This window comes from Procambarus clarkii, chromosome 36 (assembly GCF_040958095.1).
Source record: "Procambarus clarkii isolate CNS0578487 chromosome 36, FALCON_Pclarkii_2.0, whole genome shotgun sequence".
NCBI lineage: Eukaryota > Metazoa > Arthropoda > Malacostraca > Decapoda > Cambaridae > Procambarus > Procambarus clarkii.
In genome coordinates this window covers 8,791,943-8,811,112 of record NC_091185.1, presented here as the reverse complement: position 1 = coordinate 8,811,112, position 19,170 = coordinate 8,791,943, and the positions used below count along the sequence as shown (strand labels likewise).

At 47.9% G+C, this 19,170-nt stretch overlaps 1 protein-coding gene across 5 annotated transcripts in view; it reads left to right on the top strand.

Annotated features, from left to right (window-relative positions):
• LOC123756093 (SAP30-binding protein) overlaps positions 1-19,170 on the top strand; it is a 154,013-nt gene that overhangs the window by 117,064 nt on the left and 17,779 nt on the right. For all 5 annotated transcript variants that reach the window (XM_069336543.1, XM_045739088.2, XM_045739089.2 and 2 more), the window contains one exon: positions 16,427-16,537. In XM_069336543.1, coding sequence (XP_069192644.1) covers positions 16,427-16,537 — 111 coding nt within the window. The remainder of the gene's footprint in view (positions 1-16,426; positions 16,538-19,170) is intronic.

Below are 19,170 nucleotides of genomic sequence, written 5' to 3'. Positions count from 1 at the left end.
TTCATGCACGTAACACAGTGTCTACGGACAGTACGGATGTTGTACTGCGATATTATAGTGTACGTGTTCATTATACATTGGATTGGCACATAAAAACAATGAAAATGTATTTGGAAAGGTGCGCAAAAAATGAACGAAAATATATTCGCGGCAACTCGCGCGCCCCGCCCCGAGCGCCCCACCGCCCCCGAGAGCTTACGGCACGGGCGCACGGGGAATGATGACGTCATGCCCCAACTTCCGGACCCCATAGCAGCCAAAGTAAGTACAATTTCGACTTTTTTTTTTACATACCCATACTGAGGGAAGGGTTTTTGACACTTTAAAAAGAAAAAAGAATTTTTTCCAGATAATTTATTTCCTGCGCACTGCGGGGGTGTCACATTTGGAGGCAACGCAGTTAAGGGGTTAAAGTAAAGTATGGTTCTGAGACTGCAGTGGGTTCAGTGACATTGGTCGCAGTGACTTGTAGCTGTTTAGGCTACTGTTCACTGATTTGCCACTGAGGCCTCATGAACTTATCTTCAGCTTTAAATGATGATATTAACATCAACCTCTGTTGGTATAGTCAGCTGTAATCTCCTTAGTATAATGCTACTGGAGAAATATAATCAGCTGACAAATTTAGATTTCTACTGGTATTGTTTATCTGCAGGCATAGATCTCCTCAGGCTTGATACTGGGCCTGAGAGTAATTTACCTCCTGCAGAATTTAACATGGTTATGCCCTGATATTTAGTAGGGCTACCGATGAATCGATGGCAATAGTCTGTCCCTACAAGGAGACCTAAGTCGGTGAGGTGATCAGGCTTAATATTATCTGCCAATTTTATTCCTCTATTTCTCAGGAATTTGGCTGTTGCTCTCAGACCTTGAACTTGTAGGTCTACTGGTATTTTGTCCACCACAATGGCTTGTACTCGACAGACGTACCTGCCTAAACGTACTGATGGTTGTACCACCTGGTAGACTTGAGGTCCTGCATCTGTTACAAATCCTGAGATGTTGAATGACGTCTGGGCTACAGGCCTTAATTGTAGTTCATCTGCCAACTTTTTAGTGACATGTTCTCTGGGACCCTTGGTCAAACAACCCATGGGTATGGACCTTGGCCCTCTTATTCAGGATGGTAATTTTGGCAGTAGGCAAAGTCGTATTACCTTTAGACTTTGCCGATTGGACACTCTTCGTTTGTTGCACCTTGCAGTACTGTACTGTGGTGGGAATGCTATCTTCCACCTTGGGTCTTGAATACGTTAATTTCGTATATTTGCACAGTGCTGCATGGTGCCTACCTCTTCTACACCTGTTGCAGGTGTTGAATTGGGTATCACAATAGTCTATGTTGTGTGACTTGAGACACCTTGCACATCTCCCTAATTCCTGGAGTCGCTCCATACGAGTGTCTCTGGTTGGATAATTAGCACAACAGTATGTTGAATGTTTCTTTTTGCAGAACATACATGTCCCCCAGCCTACTGCACGTTTGGAAGTTACCGGTTTGGGTGAACTAGTAACAGTAGGCTTGGAGGATTCTGCTGCATTGTCAGATTTTCTGCAACTTGATGTTAGAGTAATTGACTGATGTTTATATGGGGTAGTTGTTTTACCCTTTAATTGACTCTCATTTTCTATTTCTGAAGGCTTGCATGAGGCTTTAACTTCCTCATTTGCTCGTCGTTTGTTTATGATGGAATGTAAACCTTCAGTGATGTCCTGTACTGTCAGGATGGTGTTATGTTGATGTGCATATAATTCTTCTAGTATATCGCTGGACAATTTGCGTTGAAGGACTACTTTGGTCATCCATTAACTAGTAGTTATATCAACCTTAAGACTGAATGTTCTTAGTAGTGACTCATACTCCATGCTGAAGGATTGTAATGAGTCAGCAGTCTGATCAGGTTGAGGTAAGTCCAGCAATTGTAGTACTAGATGTATGAGTTTTCTCATTGCCAGCATTATCCATATTGACTAGTTGGTGAAGCCTTGTGGGGCTTGTACTGAGGCTGCTCATAACGCTGAACAAGCACTGATGATAGCCTAGGGTAAAATTCTGCACTCACTAGGCGATAATCCTACCTCTACTAGAGGTTAACACTTAAAATTAATACACATTATATATATACAATCATACACACTAATGATTTGAGTGATAAACCAGTGTCACTGGAAGTACCTTTAGGTTAGCTCTTCTATATCACCCTAGGATGGTATAGACACTAATTAATCACTCAAAGGTGTAATGATCATAAGTAAATTATTATATATACACAACTCAACTCGAGCTGGTAACAATTATACCCAAAATAGGGTCTACACCATTCATTAATGGTGCTAGGTTGTTTAATATAGTACAACTAGACTATGGTAATAATGGGACTAGGATGAACAATAAATAGTTCAACTAGTCAATGGTAATATCCTACCCTGTTGTGGGTTGGCAATTGGTAAATATTATATTGAGAACACTAGTGCAATATATTAAATAATTCTCTATTTTGGAGAAATAATATACACAATTATTGATAATAGCCTCTTAATTGCCTCTATGAAACTTCAAATATTATCAAGAAGTATTAAATATTATTAGTGACCTCGCGAAATTAACTCCACAAAATTCGTGGATAATCTCTCGCGAAATTTAACACCACGAAATCCGTGAACAATCTCGCGAAGACACAGCCACTAATTCGGCTGGCTTCAATATTAGCGCTGTCATTTCACGGAATAACATGCCACCAAATATCTGTGGGTGACCCTGAAACCGCTGATGAGGCTGAACTGAACTGAGGGGGGGCTCCTGAGCTCGCTCGAGGCAACGCCGCTGTCTTTGACTGGTTTTGTATAAATCACACTGCACTAGTATATTTAATGAATCCACTGGTTAACTGGTTCATCCGGTACTAAGATGACCAAAAAATCTGTCATTCGACTCGAAGATGACCAATAATGTGGGTTCAAAGGACCAAATAATCCGGTTCCGAAGGTCCAAATAATGTGGGAACTGACCTGTGAGATTTATATTTAATTTAATTTATATGAATTTATATAGAATTTATATTTATGTTAATTTATATATTTCGATAGCAATTTGTATGATGTTAAGTGGACTGTATTTCTGCAATAATCTCACAAATCGATCCACTACACATTAGGGGGGGTTTATATTGAATTTATATATGCAGCCAATCAAACTACAGTATTAAACTACATATATTAGTATACATTGAAGAGGTTCCTTATCTTATTATACAGCAGGCTTAGTCCACCAGATATAACTAGGATGTAGACACCAAATTTCCTCGTGTGAGGCAGCTTCCATCACCCAGTAACTGATTCACAAAGCTTGCTTCCTCTTCTTGACCTGTCAAAGGCACTAGCTGTAAAGCCAGAATCCTAATATATGATAGCTATATCAGAGAAAACACTGTACAATGAATCAGATAAGGACCAAGGCTTAATTACCTTTTATTAAGAGGCTGTTCGCATTCTAACCGGTTCGCCCTTTCTACTGACATTAATGGCCAAAAATGATTAGATAAATGGGTTTCGGCAGAACACTTTCCTTGTACAGTACAACCTCGATTCAACGTACCCCGATTCAACGAATCTCTGGCTAGTTCGCACACTTTTCAGGCCGAACTTTTCAGGCCGAATTTACTCACCCGGTTCAACGAACAATGGTTCGCCGAAGCGAGGGATGTTCGGATTTGCATACAATGTCCAGACAGAGTTCACAGACTGGTGGAAAACTTTCCCATTCTATCACAGATTACAATTAATAATTCTTTCATATGACAAGTTGGATCACACAAGTGGATCACACAAGTGGACCACACAAATGGATCACACAAGTGGACCACACAAGTGGACCACACAAGTGGACCACACAAGTGGACCACACAAGTGGACCACACAAGTGGACCACACAAGTGGACCACACATGTGGACCACAAGTGGTCCACAAGCTTACAATTTTGGGACAGAATTCACAGAGTGGTGGAAAACTTTCTCATTCTATCACAGATTACAATTAATAATTCCTTCATAAGAAGTTGGATCACACAAGTAAACCATATGAACCAAACACCAGCCAAAATGGTCCACACAAACACAGCCAGTGATCCACACAAGTGAACAACTGAGTTTCCATGATTTTCGTTCACTGATTTGGGGCACACGTATCTTTGTACATTAATTTAAAGGATGAAGCGTGATTACCTAGCTACATGTGGTAAAATCTCCTTATAGACATTTTCTGTGATGAAACAAGATGAGTGAGGGTGGACAGATAAGAGAATACTGTACTGTAAACCTCACTTTACAGTGAGGTTTCACTCACTTTCGTCTGTGTGTCGTCATAGTTCAGGGACCCATGACTTTTCAAAGTTTCATATTAATAAATAATTTCTAAAACCAGTGTTTAATAGCTTTTTATTATCCTAATTAAACTAAACTAAATAAAACCGAAAATATACTGTAATATGATAGACATCTGCTCTTTGAGAAATTACTGTATGTTAGTGGAACAACTCCAGCGTGAGTGGACGGGTCTAATCCCTGTACACACAACACCATGCGTGTTTCATCCCTCCCTCCCTCCCTCCGTCCCTCTCTCCATCCCTCCCTCCCTCTCTCCATCCATCCATCCCTCCCTCTCTCCATCCATCCATCCCTCCCTCTCTCCATCCATCCATCCCTTCCTCTCTCCATCCATCCATCCCTCCCTCTCTCCATCCCTCCCTCCCTCCCTCCCACTCCATCCATCCCTCCCTCTCTCCATCCCTCCCTCCCTCCCTCCCACTCTCCATCCCTCCCTCCCTCCCTCCCACTCTCCATCCCTCCCTCCCTCCCTCCTTCCCTCCCTCCTTCCCTCCCTCTCTCCAGCCCTCCCTCGCTCTCTCCATCCCTCCCTCGCTCTCTCCATCCCTCCCTCCCTCTCTCCATCCCTCCCTCTCCATCCCCCCTCCCTCCCTCTCTCCATCCTTCCCTACCTCTTTCCAGCCCTCCCTCTTTCCAGCCCTCCCTCCTTCCCTCCCTCTCTCTCCATCCCTCCCTCCCTCGCTCTCTCTCTCCATCCCTCCCTCTCCATCCCCCCCCTGCCTCCCTCTCTCCATCCCCCCCTGCCTCCCTCTCTCCATCCCCCCCTGCCTCCCTCTCTCCATCCCCCCTCTCTCTCTCCATCCCCCCCCTCTCTCTCTCCATCCCCCCTCTCTCTCTCCATCCCCCCCCTCTCTCTCCATCCCCCCTCTCTCTCTCCAGCCCTCCCTCGCTCTCTCCATCCCTCCCTCCCTTGCTCTCTCCAACCCCACTCCATCCCTCTCTCCATCCTTCCCTCCCTCCCTCTCTCCATCCATAACCTTTCTCCCTCCATCCATCCAGAATTGAAGAAACAAATCAAGGTAACAAAAAGTTAACTGGGTCAGAGTTAGGGTTATCACCGAGTCGGTCCCTTCACCACCACCGACACACCTCCCCCACCCCTATAGCCCATACACACACACACACCCTCAAGTCATCCATCCTTCCATCAATCCATCTCCATCCTCTCCTTCCCTGCCTCCCTCCCAAGCTCTGCCTGCCTCCCTCCCAAGCTCTGCCTGCCTCCCTCTGTGCCTGTCTCCTTCCGTGCCTGCCTCCCTCCCTGCCTCTCCCTCACAAGCTCTGCCTGCCCGCCTCCCTGCCTGCCTGCCTGCCTGCCTGCCTCCCTCCCTCCCTCCCTGCCTGCCTGCCTCCCTCGCTGCCTGCCTCCCTCCCTGCCTGCCTCCCTCCCTGCCTGCCTGCCTGCCTGCCTGCCTGCCTGCCTCCCTCCCTCCCTCGCTGCCTGCCTGCCTCCCTGCCTACCTGCCAGCCTCCCTCCCTGCCTGCCTGCCTGCCTGCCTGCCTCCCTCCCTCCCTCCCTCCCTCCCTCCCCTCCCTCCCTCCCTCCCTCCCCTCCCTCCCTCCCTCCCCTCCCTCCCTCCCCTCCCTCCCTCCCTCCCCTCCCTCCCTCCCTCCCTCCCTCCCCTCCCCTCCCCTCCCCTCCCCTCCCCTCCCCTCCCTCCCTCCCTCCCTCCCTCCCTCCCTCCCTCCCTCCCTCCCTCCCTCCCTCCCTCCCTGCCTGCCTGCCTGCCTGCCTGCCTGCCTGCATGCCTCCCTCCCTCCCTCCCTCCCTCCCTGCCCATCCACCCACCAGTCAGCCATCACTGACACAATGAGTGCATTTGGAGCCAACATGGTGCACGGATGTTCCTTGATTGTGCCGATATGTCCAACAAAGTCGCGGAATGAACACTCCAGCCTCTTGACAAATCAAAATATAGTGTTAAAATTAAAGTTGCAGTAATTTTAGTGTACAATAGTTTTCATAAACTTTATTGTAGTACTCAACATACAACAGAACTACTCAACACAGTGTTAACGGTATAATACACTACAGTGTGTATTTACTGTACAGCATTCACAACTCCATGAGACTTCAAGATGGACTTAACTCCAACAATAAGGTAAATAACAAATGTAACAATATTAGTTAGTAGAGTAATAATATATAGGTACAGTATATAATATGATAATGCATTTTTATTGTCTACAAGAAAAATAAAGACACTGATGCAAACGCCTCCTGAAGGTCACCTCTTGCAACGAATCCAACGCTCCAACGAACTGGGGTCGGTCCCATATAGTACGTTGAATCGAGGTTGTACTGTATTTGTTGACAGCGTGTTGATGATGGAAGATCTTTGGTTTCCATAACACTTCGTCCAAGAGAAATTAACAGGAGCCGTTTACTCCCGTGCGCCTCTGGTCTTAAACAACAATGGCAGACCACTCCCTCCTCACTGACGCTACTGGCCGACATTGTCCAGATATCAGAAAGTGATAGAAGGATCACATTTACTCTATTTTGATTCTGATAATTAAATTAATTCAAATGAGATGTTTTATGATGGTAAAGTCCAAAGACTAATGTATTTAAGAATAATTCCCACCATAGTAGGTGGTGAATTTATAATAATATGTGGCAATGATATCCCGTTTTCTATAGACAAAATTCCACTACAAGTTACATTTCTATGGGTAACTTGTGTATACAACGCAGCTATATTTTCTGCAATTGCATTGATATTATTAAATGGTTTCGAATTTTCCAACACAAGGGGTGCGAGAGCCAGGAGTTATTCTACAATACTCGGGCTGCATGCGCCTACGGTTATCATCCCTAGGTGCCCTGTAAGTACTGGGCTTGAGGCCACCTTCCTTGGGACCTGCCTCTGCTAGGCCGTATTACTGCTCAGTTTTTCGGCCGCCCTTTAGGTGCTTGGGGGTCTTGTCTGCCTTGTTTACCTTAGGGTAAGAGGCAGTTTGCACTGGTGAGGCGCAGGGTGCTGCGCAGCTTGTTTTCACCACTCACAGCGGCCTGCTCTGTTCCTTGGGGTACGTTGTCCTCTTGCACGGTTTTGATTTTCTTTTTCTTTTTGTCTTGTGGGGGGGGGGTCCGTCTTGCTTCCCCTCTTGTGCCTGACCTGTGCACGGTTCTTTTTCTGGTGGTGCCCCCTGCTGGGTCTCCGTGAGTGTACATGTCCCGGGGGTTCGCTTTTAGATAGTTGTTTGGTAGTTGTGGGCGCCAGTTAACAGTACCCTGCCTGAGATTACCTGGGCGTGAGTCCCTGTTGGTAAATGCTCAGGACCCTGGGAATCTCCTAGGGGTGCGTGGGTCCAATGGATGTGTCCCTCGTAGTCCCCCCTCCCTTCGTGCGAGTTCGAGGGATGCTCGGTCCCCTTGACTCAGGGTGACCCTCACAGTTTTTGCCTCCGTCACGCTGCTTGTTGGGTCAGTGACACTTTCGACTCTGAGTCCTGCGAGTTCTGTTGCCTCCTGGTGACTTGATTTCCCCAGTCTAATGATGTTGTTCTACGGGTACAGGCGACGCAGGCATTGCATGTACTCTTTCGGCTGTTGCAACATGCTAGGTTGGCAGCTCACCCGGATGCCCCGAGACTGCCCCGTTTTGCCTATAGGGACCCGGACTTCAGGGTGGGGGTTGCTTCGACCCTGGTTCAGTCCGTGCCCTCTCGTCCTTCCCCTTCGGTAATTCGTTCTGGACCCACCCCTGCTTCCGGCTCCATAGCGTCTGAGGGTTTCGGAGTCAGGACAGGGTTTAGATGGTCTTGAGTCTCAGGGATGCCCCTTCCGGTGTGGCGACGGAGGCCTTCGAGTCCGATCTCCCTGCTGAAGCCTCTGGGTTTGACCAGTGGGCCCCCTTCTGTTCGGCTTACTCAGTTGCGCCAGCTTTTTCCTTAAGGGCCGGTGCTCTGGGGGATGACTCGGCCCTGGGTCCCAAGGAGGGGAATCCTGGGGCATGGGAGGGGCTGACTTGGGGGCCTTGGGCCCCGCTGAACCCCGCCTGGGTTTTTCTACCCTCAGAGCGGGGCTTATTGTTACAAGGAGTGGAGTTCTCTTTTCCCCCCTTTGCATACTTGGATTTGGTGTCTGCCCCCCTCCCCGGGTGTGGCAGTTTCGTCTTTCCAGAGGTTTTCGGCTTCCCGCATCCAACCGTCCATGGTGCAGGCGGCCCTAGTGGCTTACCTCTTACATGACCCGGATTACGCCTCGGTGATGGATCCTTGGTCTTTCAGGTTTGGGGACTTCGTTCGCCTTCTGGGTCCGTTATGAGATTCCAGAGTTGTCCTGGCTGACGGACAGTCCTATTTTTGCCTTGGAGGCCTGACATTCTTTCTGTCGTTGCCGCACGCTTGAGTGGCGCGAGGTGTCGATTGTGGTTCAGGTGTTCCTGGGGGGACGGCCTTGAGCACCTCAATGAGTGCTTGTTTGCTTCTGCCCTTCCCCTTGATGATGGCGTTTTTCAGCTCCATGAGCAGGTTCCCTCCCTTTTGGCTGCGCAGGTGGCCGAGGATTTGTGCGCCAGGGGCCTCTTGGCTTCGGCCTTGCACTTCTTTTGCCCCTCTCCCTGGAGCTGTCTTCGGGCTGGCATAGGGAGGATGTGGGGGCGCTCGAGGCTGCTCTGGGGTCCGGTGCCTTGGGCTTGGCTGCTCGCGCATCAGCTGCCTTGTTGAAGCTGTTTGCGCCGATCTTCCGGGATGGTGCCGGAAGATCGGCGCAAAACTTGCCCAGTTTTACGCTTCCCGGCTCGCGTGTCGACAGGCGGTGCTTGCCTCCTCTCTGGAATCGGCCTGGGCCCTGGCTCTTAGGATGTCTTCGCCCTTTTGTCCTCTGCTTTTTGCAACTGCGGCTGTGGCGCAGTGTATTCAGGCTGCTTCGTACAGTTGCTGTCCGATGTCTGACTTGTTGGTTCTTCGGGGGTCCCAGGGGGGGCCCTACCCAGAGGGGTCGTACCAGGGCTTGGGGGTTCCTCTCGTCATAGTAGGCCACTGGCGCCAGGTTCGGGCTTGGCTCCGCCTTTGAACTCGCCTTCGGCTGATTGGCACGGTGTTCGCCCTGTGCGGGATTCTAGGTCTCATGCGGGCACCAGCCCTTTTGCAGTTCGCCCCATTGACGGGGCGATAGGGGGGAAGCTTGCCCTGTTCGCTCATGCCTGGTTCCACGACCAGAGCGTGTGGGCGATTCGGGTCGTTTCCTTTGGCCTGCGGTGGCATTGGGCCCTCCTCCTTTGTGGGGTTCGGGGCTGGCGGAGTAGGCTGCTTCTCCTATGCTCCGTCGAGTCGTCTTGGAGTAGGTTCGCTTGGGCGTCGTCCCTCAGATGGGTTTCCCGTCTGTTTTCAATGCCAAAACGGGACTGTGCGGACCTGAGGTTCATTCTGGACTTGTCCCGTCTGAACCCCTGGGTTCATTGCCCCTCCTTTCGGATGACTATGCTGTCTTGGTTCGGCTCCTGTTAGAGTGGGTTCTTGGATGGTGTCCCTGGCCCTCTGAAATGCTTATTATTACATCCCGATTCATCCAGGGTTCAGGGACTGGTTCGGTTTTGTTGTGGGGTGTCAAGGTTACAGCTTTCGTTGTCTTCCGTTCGGGTTGAATCTGGCGCCTCGTGTGTTCACACGCTTTACTCGGGTCGTTGTGGCCCCTCTGCATCTTCTAGGTGTTCGGGTCGGCCTACCTCGATGACTGGCTGGTTTGGGCTCCCAGCCGGTCCAGTTGTCTTCTAGCCAGGGATTTGGTTGTTTCCCAGCTCGCCGGGTTCGGGTTCTTGGTGAACTGGAGGAAGTCCCATCTGGTTCCCTCCCAGGTTCAGACTTGGCTGGGTCTTGTGTGGGACTCTCGAACCGCTTCCTTGTCTCTTCCTCCGGAGTCTCTCCCTATGGCTGCTGTCCCGCTTGTAATTACCTAAGTGTAATTACCTAAGTGTAGTTACAGGATGAGAGCTACGCTCGTGGTGTCCCGTCTTCCCAGCACTCTTTGTCATATAACGCTTTGAAACTACTGACGGTCTTGGCCTCCACCACCTTCTCACTTAACTTGTTCCAACCGTCTACCACTCTATTTGCGAAGGTGAATTTTCTTATATTTCTTCGGCATCTGTGTTTAGCTAGTTTAAATCTATGACCTCGTTCTTGAAGTGCCAGGTCTCAGGAAATCTTCCCTGTCGATTTTATCAATTCCTGTTACTATTTTGTATGTAGTGATCATATCACCTCTTTTTCTTCTGTCTTCTAGTTTTGGCGTGTTTAATGCTTCCAACCTCTCCTCGTAGCTCTTGCCCTTCAGTTCTGGGAGCCACTTCGTAGCATGTCTTTGCACCTTTTCCAGTTTGTTGATGTGCTTCTTAAGATATGGGCACCACACAACAACTGCATATTCTAGCTTTGGCCTAACAAAAGTCATGAACAATTTCTTTAGTATATCGCCATCCATGTATTTAAATGCAATTCTGAAGTTAGAAAGCATCGCATAGGCTCCTTGCACAATATTCTTTATGTGGTCCTCAGGTGATAGTTTTCTATCTAGAACCACCCCTAGATCTCTTTCTTTATCAGAATTCTTTAAAGATTTCTCACATAATATATAGGTTGTATGGGGTCTATGTTCTCCTATTCCACATTCCATAACATGACATTTATTAACATTAAATTCTATTTGCCAGGTGGTGCTCCATATACTTATTTTGTCCAGGTCTTCTTGAAGGGCATGACAATCATCTAAATTTCTTATCCTTCCTATTATCTTAGCATCATCAGCAAACATGTTCATATAATTCTGTATACCAACTGGTAGATCATTTATGTACACAATAAACATCACTGGTGCAAGAACTGAACCCTGTGGTACTCCACTTGTGACATTTCTCCATTCCGATACATTGCCTCTGATTACTGCCCTCATTTTTCTATCGGTCAGAAAATTTTTCATCCATGATAGAAGCTTACCTGTCACCCCTCCAATATTTTCCAGTTTCCAGAACAACCTCTTATGTGGAACTCTGTCGAAAGCCTTTTTTAGGTCCAGATAGATGCAGTCAACCCAACCATCTCTTTCCTGTAATATCTCTGTGGCTCGATCATAGAAACTGAGTAAATTCGATACACAGGATCTTCCAGATCGAAAACCATACTGTCTGTCTGATATTATATCATTTCTCTCCAGGTGTTCTACCCATTTAGTTTTGATTAGCTTTTCCAATACTTTCACTATTACACTTGTCAATGATACAGGTCTATAATTGAGGGGGTCTTCCCTGCTGCCACTTTTGTAGATTGGAACTATGTTAGCCTGTTTCCACACGTCTGCTACGATTCCTGTACACAGGGATGCCTGAAAGATCAGGTGAAGTGGAATGCTGAGCTCAGATGCACATTCTCTCAGAACCCATGGTGAAACGCCATCTGGGCCAGCTGCTTTGTTCTTCCCGAGCTCCTTTAGCATATTTTCCACTTCATCTCTAGACACCTCTATCCGCTCTATGTTGTTCTCTGGAATTCTTATTGTGTCTGGTTCTCTGAAGATTTCATTTTGTACAAACACACTTTGGAACTTTTCATTTAATGTTTCACACATTTCCTTTTCATTTTCCGTGAATCTGTTTCCCATTTTCAACCTCTGGATATTATCCTTTACCTGCAATTTGTTGTTTATGAATTTAAAGAATAGGCCCGGTTCTGTTTTACATTTATCTGCTATCCCTTTTTCAAAATTTCTTTCTGCCTCTCTCCTTACTGCTGTATAGTTGTTTCTCGCATCTTTGTATCGCTGGTATGTTTGGGGGTTTGGTCTCTTCCTATACTGATTCCATTTTTGTGTCTTTTGGTCTCTTGCCCTCTCACAATTTCTGTCGAACCAATCCTGTTTTCTGGCCCTGCATCTCTGTTTTGGTATGAATGTTTGTGTGCCTTCCTCGTATAGTTTTAAAAATTTGGCATACATTTCATTTACTTCCCTACCTAGCAACAATTCTGTCCAATTACACTCATTAAAAAAATTTCGAAGTTCCCCATAGTTTCCTCTCCTTAAATCGAGTTTATCAACTGTTTCAATGTCCCCATTTTCTTCTAGATGATATCTTAAAGCATATTTAATGTCTAACAGGACGTGATCACTCTTTCCCAAGGGAGGAAGGTACTGGATGTCAAAAATCTCTTCTTCTTTCCTGGTGAATACTAGATCCAGTACTGACGGTACATCTCCTTCCCTCATTCTTGTGACTTGCTTTATGTGTTGATACAAGAATGTCTCCAGAATGAGGTTCACAAATCTGCATGTCCAAAAGTCCTCCGTTCTTGCTTCATAGGCCTCCCAGTCTATTGCTCTAAAGTTGAAGTCCCCCAGTATCAACAGTCGTGATTTATCTTTATCTGCTTGTACAATAATATCTCTCATGACCATTATGAGGCCCTCTCGTTTGTCATCCAGTTCTTCCTTTGTCCAAGTGTTGCTTGCTGGTGGGCTGTAGGTATTTACAATTATCAGCTTATCATCCTGATTCCAGACCTGCAATGCCATTATGTCAATATCTCGAGGGTTTTCAAATATTAACTCTTTTACCTTCAGGTGTTTTTTCACCAGTACAGCCACTCCTCCTCCCTTCCTAGTTTTCCTGTCACGTCTCCAAACTGAGTAGCCTCTTGGGAATATGACTTCATTTATTATATTTCCTTCAAGTTTCGTCTCTGATAATGCAACAATATCTGGGACCCTAAGCTGGATTATATCTTGCAACTCCAAAGTTTTTGACCTCACTCCATCTATGTTGGTATATATAATTTTCAGGAGCATGTTCCCTTTTCCTTTGCTCTTTACTCCCCCTTTCACTACTGATCTTGTTGCTTTGTTTTTATGTACCATTTCACAAGCTTTCCAGTCCCTGTCACTTTGTAAAAAAAAGAATTTCTGTCTTCTTCATTTCTATCCCCATTTAGACGTTTTGCCTCAATTAGGTTCATTTTCAGCTTTTCTCTGTCTTCCTTGGAGAGGTCTTGTCTTATTGACCAAAATTTGCCAACCTCATCACTCTGCAGTTTCCTGGCATTTCTTAGCACTTCCATCATGTTTTTCACTCCATTAAACGTCACCCTCAAGGGGCGGTTCTTTTCTTTCTCATATTTTCCTATTCTTCTAAAATCACTGACATTTTCCTTTGAGCCTTCTCCTAAACCTACTATTTTCTCTATGATTTTCATCTCTTCTGCCACTCGGTCCACCCTAGATGAAATTTCCTTCTCTAAACATCCAAAAATGATTATGGACTTAGTTCTATCTGCATAGATAGAACATTGTGATACATTGTGATATACATAGATACATTGTGCCTGTTTCTGGGGGCTCCCGGGTCACCCGGCGGTTGCTCGAGGGTTTGTGCGGGAGCCTGAACTTCGCATTGATGGTCTACCCACCGGGTCGGGTTTGGCTTCGTCGATTGTTCTGGTTCCTTCGGGAACGTCCCTTCCGCCTCTCTCGCGATTGCTGGGTTCGTCTCCTAGGGGGCCTTGTGTCGGCTGCTGCGTCGCCGGCTTCCTCTTCGAGTTTTTCAGGGTTCAGTGCCTTGGCGTCTGCCCGAGCCCTCCGTCGATGTGTTCACGGACACGTCATCTTTTGGCTGGGGCTTTGTGACCAGTGCTCACCAGGGGCTGTGTGGTCCATCCTTCCGTCAGGCCCACAGCATGGTGTGGGAGTTTGCGGCAGTGTGGTTTGTGTGTCAGAGGATTCGGGTCGCCAGCGGGTCGACGATCTGGCTCCCTTCGGACTGCTCTCCGGTGATTCATTGCTTGAACCGAGGGGGTTCGATGCGGTCCTTGGCTCTTTGGGGCTGGTCGCTTCGGGTGACTTGTCTGCCGAGTTCTCGAGGTTTGGATCTCCTGGCCATTCACGTGCGGGGAATGTCCAATGTCTTAGCCGACGGCCTGTCCCGATTTCGTTCACCTCTCCACGGAATGGACGGTCGACTCCGACTCCTTCAGTTGGCTTTGCTGGACGTTTGGTTGCCCCGAGGTGGACTTCTTCAAGTTGGCATGGTTGCGGCGCCTTCCCCTGTATGTGACGCCCTTCCCCGACTGCGAGGCCATCAGGCTCGATGCCTTTCGGCATGACTGGTCGTGGTGGGGGTTCCTGTACCTCTTTTCCCCGGTTCAGCTGTTGCTCCAGGTCCTGACTCGCTTGGAGACTTACCAGGGAAGAGTTGTCCTCTTGGCCCCATGGTGGCCGGCCCAGCCGTGGTTTCAGGCGCTGCTTGCTCGGTGTCCGAACCCGGAGGTTTTCCCGCTGCTCCGCCTTTTCCAGCAGATCAGACCGGAACGTCACGTGGCTGGTTCGATCTTCTCCTCGAGTCTTCGCGTATTGTATTTTTGATTGGAGTTTATCATCATCTCTATGGTGATCAAATGGCTTCCTTGTTAGTGTCCCACCTGCGGGTTTTATCTCAGCGGCAGTACAAGGTTTCCTGGCGGTCCTTCCGTTTCTTCCTGTGTCTTCGTCGTTGTACTTCGCTTTCTGTTAGGGTGGTGTTGTCCTTTCTCTCTTGGTTGTTCCTGGACTGTCACCTTATTCCTAACACTGTTGCCACATATCGTGCGGCACTGGCGGAGCCACTTCAGCTTGCTTTCGATATTGATGTTACTTCTGTACCATTCCACAAGCTGTCTCGGGCGTGGTTTCACCTCCGGCCTGCTCATGCGCCACCTGAGCCATCCTGGTCATTGGACAGAGTGGTCTCTTATCTTTCTTCTCAGTTTGTTGTGGCTCCTTCGGTTCAGGATTGTTTCTCCAAGGCTCTTTTTTTTCTGTTGGCATTGGCCTCTGGGGGTTGGGTTGGTGAGCTTCATGGTCTCCAGCGCAGGGGTTTCTGCTCTTTCGGTCTTCGTGATGGTTTTGTTCATTTGCAGCCGTCTCCTTTTCTGGCAGAGAATGAGACTGCTGCTTTCCGGAGGGGTTCCTGGGTTGTGGATGCTTGGTTGGTTAGGCCAGGGGTGCATTATGTTTTGTGTCTGGTTGCGACTCTTCACCGTTATTTGCGCCAGATCAACCCAAATAGACGCGCTTTGGGTTGATCCGGTTTCCCTTCTTCCCAGTTCGTGGGTGCGGGTCTCCCAGGTCATCTGCAGAGTTATTAAGGCTAGCCAGCCTGCAGTCTATTCCCTTGCCCATGACATTCGTAAGTTCGCTGCTCTTGCTGCCGTCTTTGGCAACATGTCGTGGGCTGACATTCGGGCGCGGGTTTTTTGGCGGTCGAACAGGGTCCTGGCTGCTCGTTACCTTGTGAACGTCCCTGGGCCTAGTCGGGCCTGTGTCGCTTTCGGTCGGCGGTTGCAGCCAGTTGTCTCAACTTCGAGTTGAGGAGTGAGCAGCAACCGCCTCCCGGGTAAGTCCCTATGTTTTTTCCTCTGTGGGTAGTTAGCTCCGGGACGCCGAAGGGGCTCCCCCTAGAAAACCAGCATTGAATGTAATGAAATGCCATTTTCTGGGTGAGTCCCGGAGGCTCCCTGGCATCCCTCCCTCCCTCCCTCCGGTCGGCGATTTTTCACACGTTTTGACATCCAGCCTAAGAACTAATGGGTGGATAGCCAGCGTGTGGGGTGTGGGGCTCACCCTTCCCCCTCCCGGAGAGGAGGGGGGAGCTGCACAGACTGTGGTGCGGCGACATGTGACATCATGATCATTTGTTTGTTTTGTATAGGGGCGTTCTATCTATTTGTTCGGCTTTTGGTAGCAATATTTTCAACAAAATAGGGGTTTGTTTTGGGATGCTTACCTTTCCGGGTGCCTAACCCGGTCGATGGCAGACATAAAATGCTTCCAACCACACGGGGGTTTCTATAGGCCATTGCTCCCCATTGCTCCTCTGAGGGGGCCAGATTCTGGCTTGTGGTCCCCGGTAGGCCCATTGAACTTCATACACATGAATGATGCCAAAGTCTGACATTAGCATATCAGCCTAGTAAACTCTTGGGAGCCTCTGGGTCTCACCCAGAAAATGGCGTTTCATTACATTCAACGTTTTTTTTTTTTATAAATGTTTATTGTATGTATTTATTTCAGGATATGTTTGATCCTCACAGCTGGGGTAAGGAATCATATTATGATGAATTGGCAAGAGTACAGAAAGAAGAGATGGATAAGAGAGAAAAGGAACGAAAGGACAAGACAAAGGTATAGTAACTTTTTTCCAGATTCTTATATTATCTGTACATAATACCGATATTATAGGTTCTGGTAGTATAATCGGGTTCATTCTCGACGCACAATCGAGAATTCCGGCTTCGAATCCCGAGCAGGACAGGAATGGTTGGGTACATTTCCTTTCACCTAATGAACTGTTCACCTAGTGGTAAGTATGTACTCAGAAGTTAGTCAGCTTGTTGTGGGGTTGTATCCTAGATGGGGTCAGTAATTCGATCTTGGGGGTGGACCATGATATAAGCTTAACATGTATGAATACACTCTGGCTTACTGTCCCGACACAATTAATTGTAAAAATATGTAAAGTCTCGGAACTATTCGGCGGCAGAGTTAACTTATACTGTATGTACTGTACCAAATACCACAAAAATTTAATTGTTTTCTACATATACGTTGGCACATATCTTTTAAATCACCACTGCAGATATTTCTAGGAAGAGTGGTACGGTTGCTCCCCGAAGTCATCTTACTGAGATTGCTGCTAGCTAAGTTACAACAATGGTGGGAGTTGTGCTTGGCCTTTCAGGGACCACAACTGACACCTGGTCCCCTTCAGAGGCACAAGCAGCAGGTGACACTCTACCACCTCCTGGGGCCTGACAGCTGAGTGGGCAGCTCTTCGGGTTCGTAGTCCTGAGGTTCCGGGTTCGATCCCCGGTGGAGGCGGAAACAAATGGGCAGTTTCTTTCACCCTGATGTATCTGTTCACCTAGCAGTAAATAGGTACCTGGGAGTTAGACAGTTGCTACGGGCTGCATTCTGCGGGTGTATAACAAAAAGAAGGCCTGGTCGAGGACCGGGCTGTGGGGATGCTAAGCCCCGAAATCATCTCAAGATAACCCCTGTGGGAAAGCATTACAGACATTCGAAACTAGTTCGAACCCATTAGTATCAATAACCACTACAAGGAAGCTCGGAGCCATTGCCCCTTGCCAACCCTCGCAGGCCATTTCTGCAACACTGGAGCTGTAATACTCCTATGTTGCAATCAGTACCGGCAGGTTTCCATGCATCTGAGCCGGCTGTCCTTGGACTTTGTTCTGCAAGGAGGGGTTATTTGCATGTTTGTATGTTTGTTTCTCTTTGGTATTTACTTCGTGTGTGTGTGTTTTCTATCTGGCATGTTGTGTGGACATGATTTTTGTACTCCGAGCTGCATGTGTTCAGGGTCATCTTCCGGAGACGCACTCTACTTACCCTGCACTGAGTTACTTCTCTGGCATGTTTGGGTTTTTGCCCTTTTGAGGCCAGGCTACTAGAGTGGTTTGCCTTATCTTAGGTGGTGCAAGAGTCTTTGACTCCTCTGTTTAGACCCGTGGTTGTGGGTGTTCATTTTGAGTTGGGGTGCATCAAGGCTCATGCGTTTGCAGATACAGCATGCTGTATCTGCCCTGCGCAGCCCGGCATTTGTTTGCTGCATTCCATGACTATTTATTTAGCGAATATTCCCAATGCCTGGGTGTCCTGTTTTACTATTAGCCTTCTGGGTCTGGTAAGTCCTCTTTGTGTGTTCTTCCCTATGGATTGGCCCATTGAGCCTGAACTTGCTATTGTGCGAGTTTGAGGGGTGCTTGGCTTTGCAATGTGGCAGTGATCATTTGGTCTTAGTCTGCCATATTACTTGTTGAGCCGGTGACGCCTATGACCTTGACTCTTGTGGCATTTGTGCTCCTACTGACTCTGTTGTATCTAATCCTGCTTCTGAAGTGAAAGTTCATCAGACAGCTGCAGCTTGGCAGACTAGGTTTGCCCATGTCCAGTTGCCAATGCTTTTTGCATGATTGGATGTCCCAGAGTTGGCCCATATTGTATTTAGGTACCCAAAATTGTAGGTCTTGATGAATTCCACTGTGGTTTCACTCCACTCCTTCTCTTTCCCCTGTGGGTGTGGTTTGCTCTACTTCTGTTCCTATGTCTTGACTCTGGCTTGGAAAGTTCCTAAGGGTTTTGGAGTCGTGGTGGGGTGTAGCGTGGCCTTCTTCTGTGTTTGTCCTTTCCTTTTTGAGAGAGGAAGCAGTTGAGCCAGATTGTCCTGCCGTAGAATTGGAATTTTTGCCTTCCCGGCCACTTTTCTACTTGGTTCCTTCTCTTTCGGAGGATGATGCCTTTCTAACTCAGGTGTTAAGCGATGACTATGGCTTGATTCTGGCGGTTGTTGTGCCTGGTTAATAGGTGTGAGGGAGAACCCAATGGGGGTTCTTGGGTGCCCTTTGACCCTACTTGGACTTTAATGCCCTTTACAAAGGGGCTTTTGCTTGAAATGGATGATTTTTTATATCCCTCCTTTCATGTATGAATTTGATTACCTGTACACTATGCCCCAAACATGCATGCTTTTCTCGTAACCTCGTGTCCCTTTGATTTCATCTCTCCAGAGGTTTCCGTCTGCCCAAGTTTTGCCTTTTGAGGTTTGTGCAAATATTTTTTGGTATCTCCTGTGGGATTCGGGCCTACCTTGAGGTGCTTCTGGGGCTTAGCATCCCCGCGGCCCGGTCGTCGACCAGGCTGTTGGACGCGGCTGCTCGCAGCTTGACGTATGAGTCACAGTTTCTGGCCTCGTTGGCCTATGAGGCCTCATTTCATTGACAGACTTGGCCTCTTGA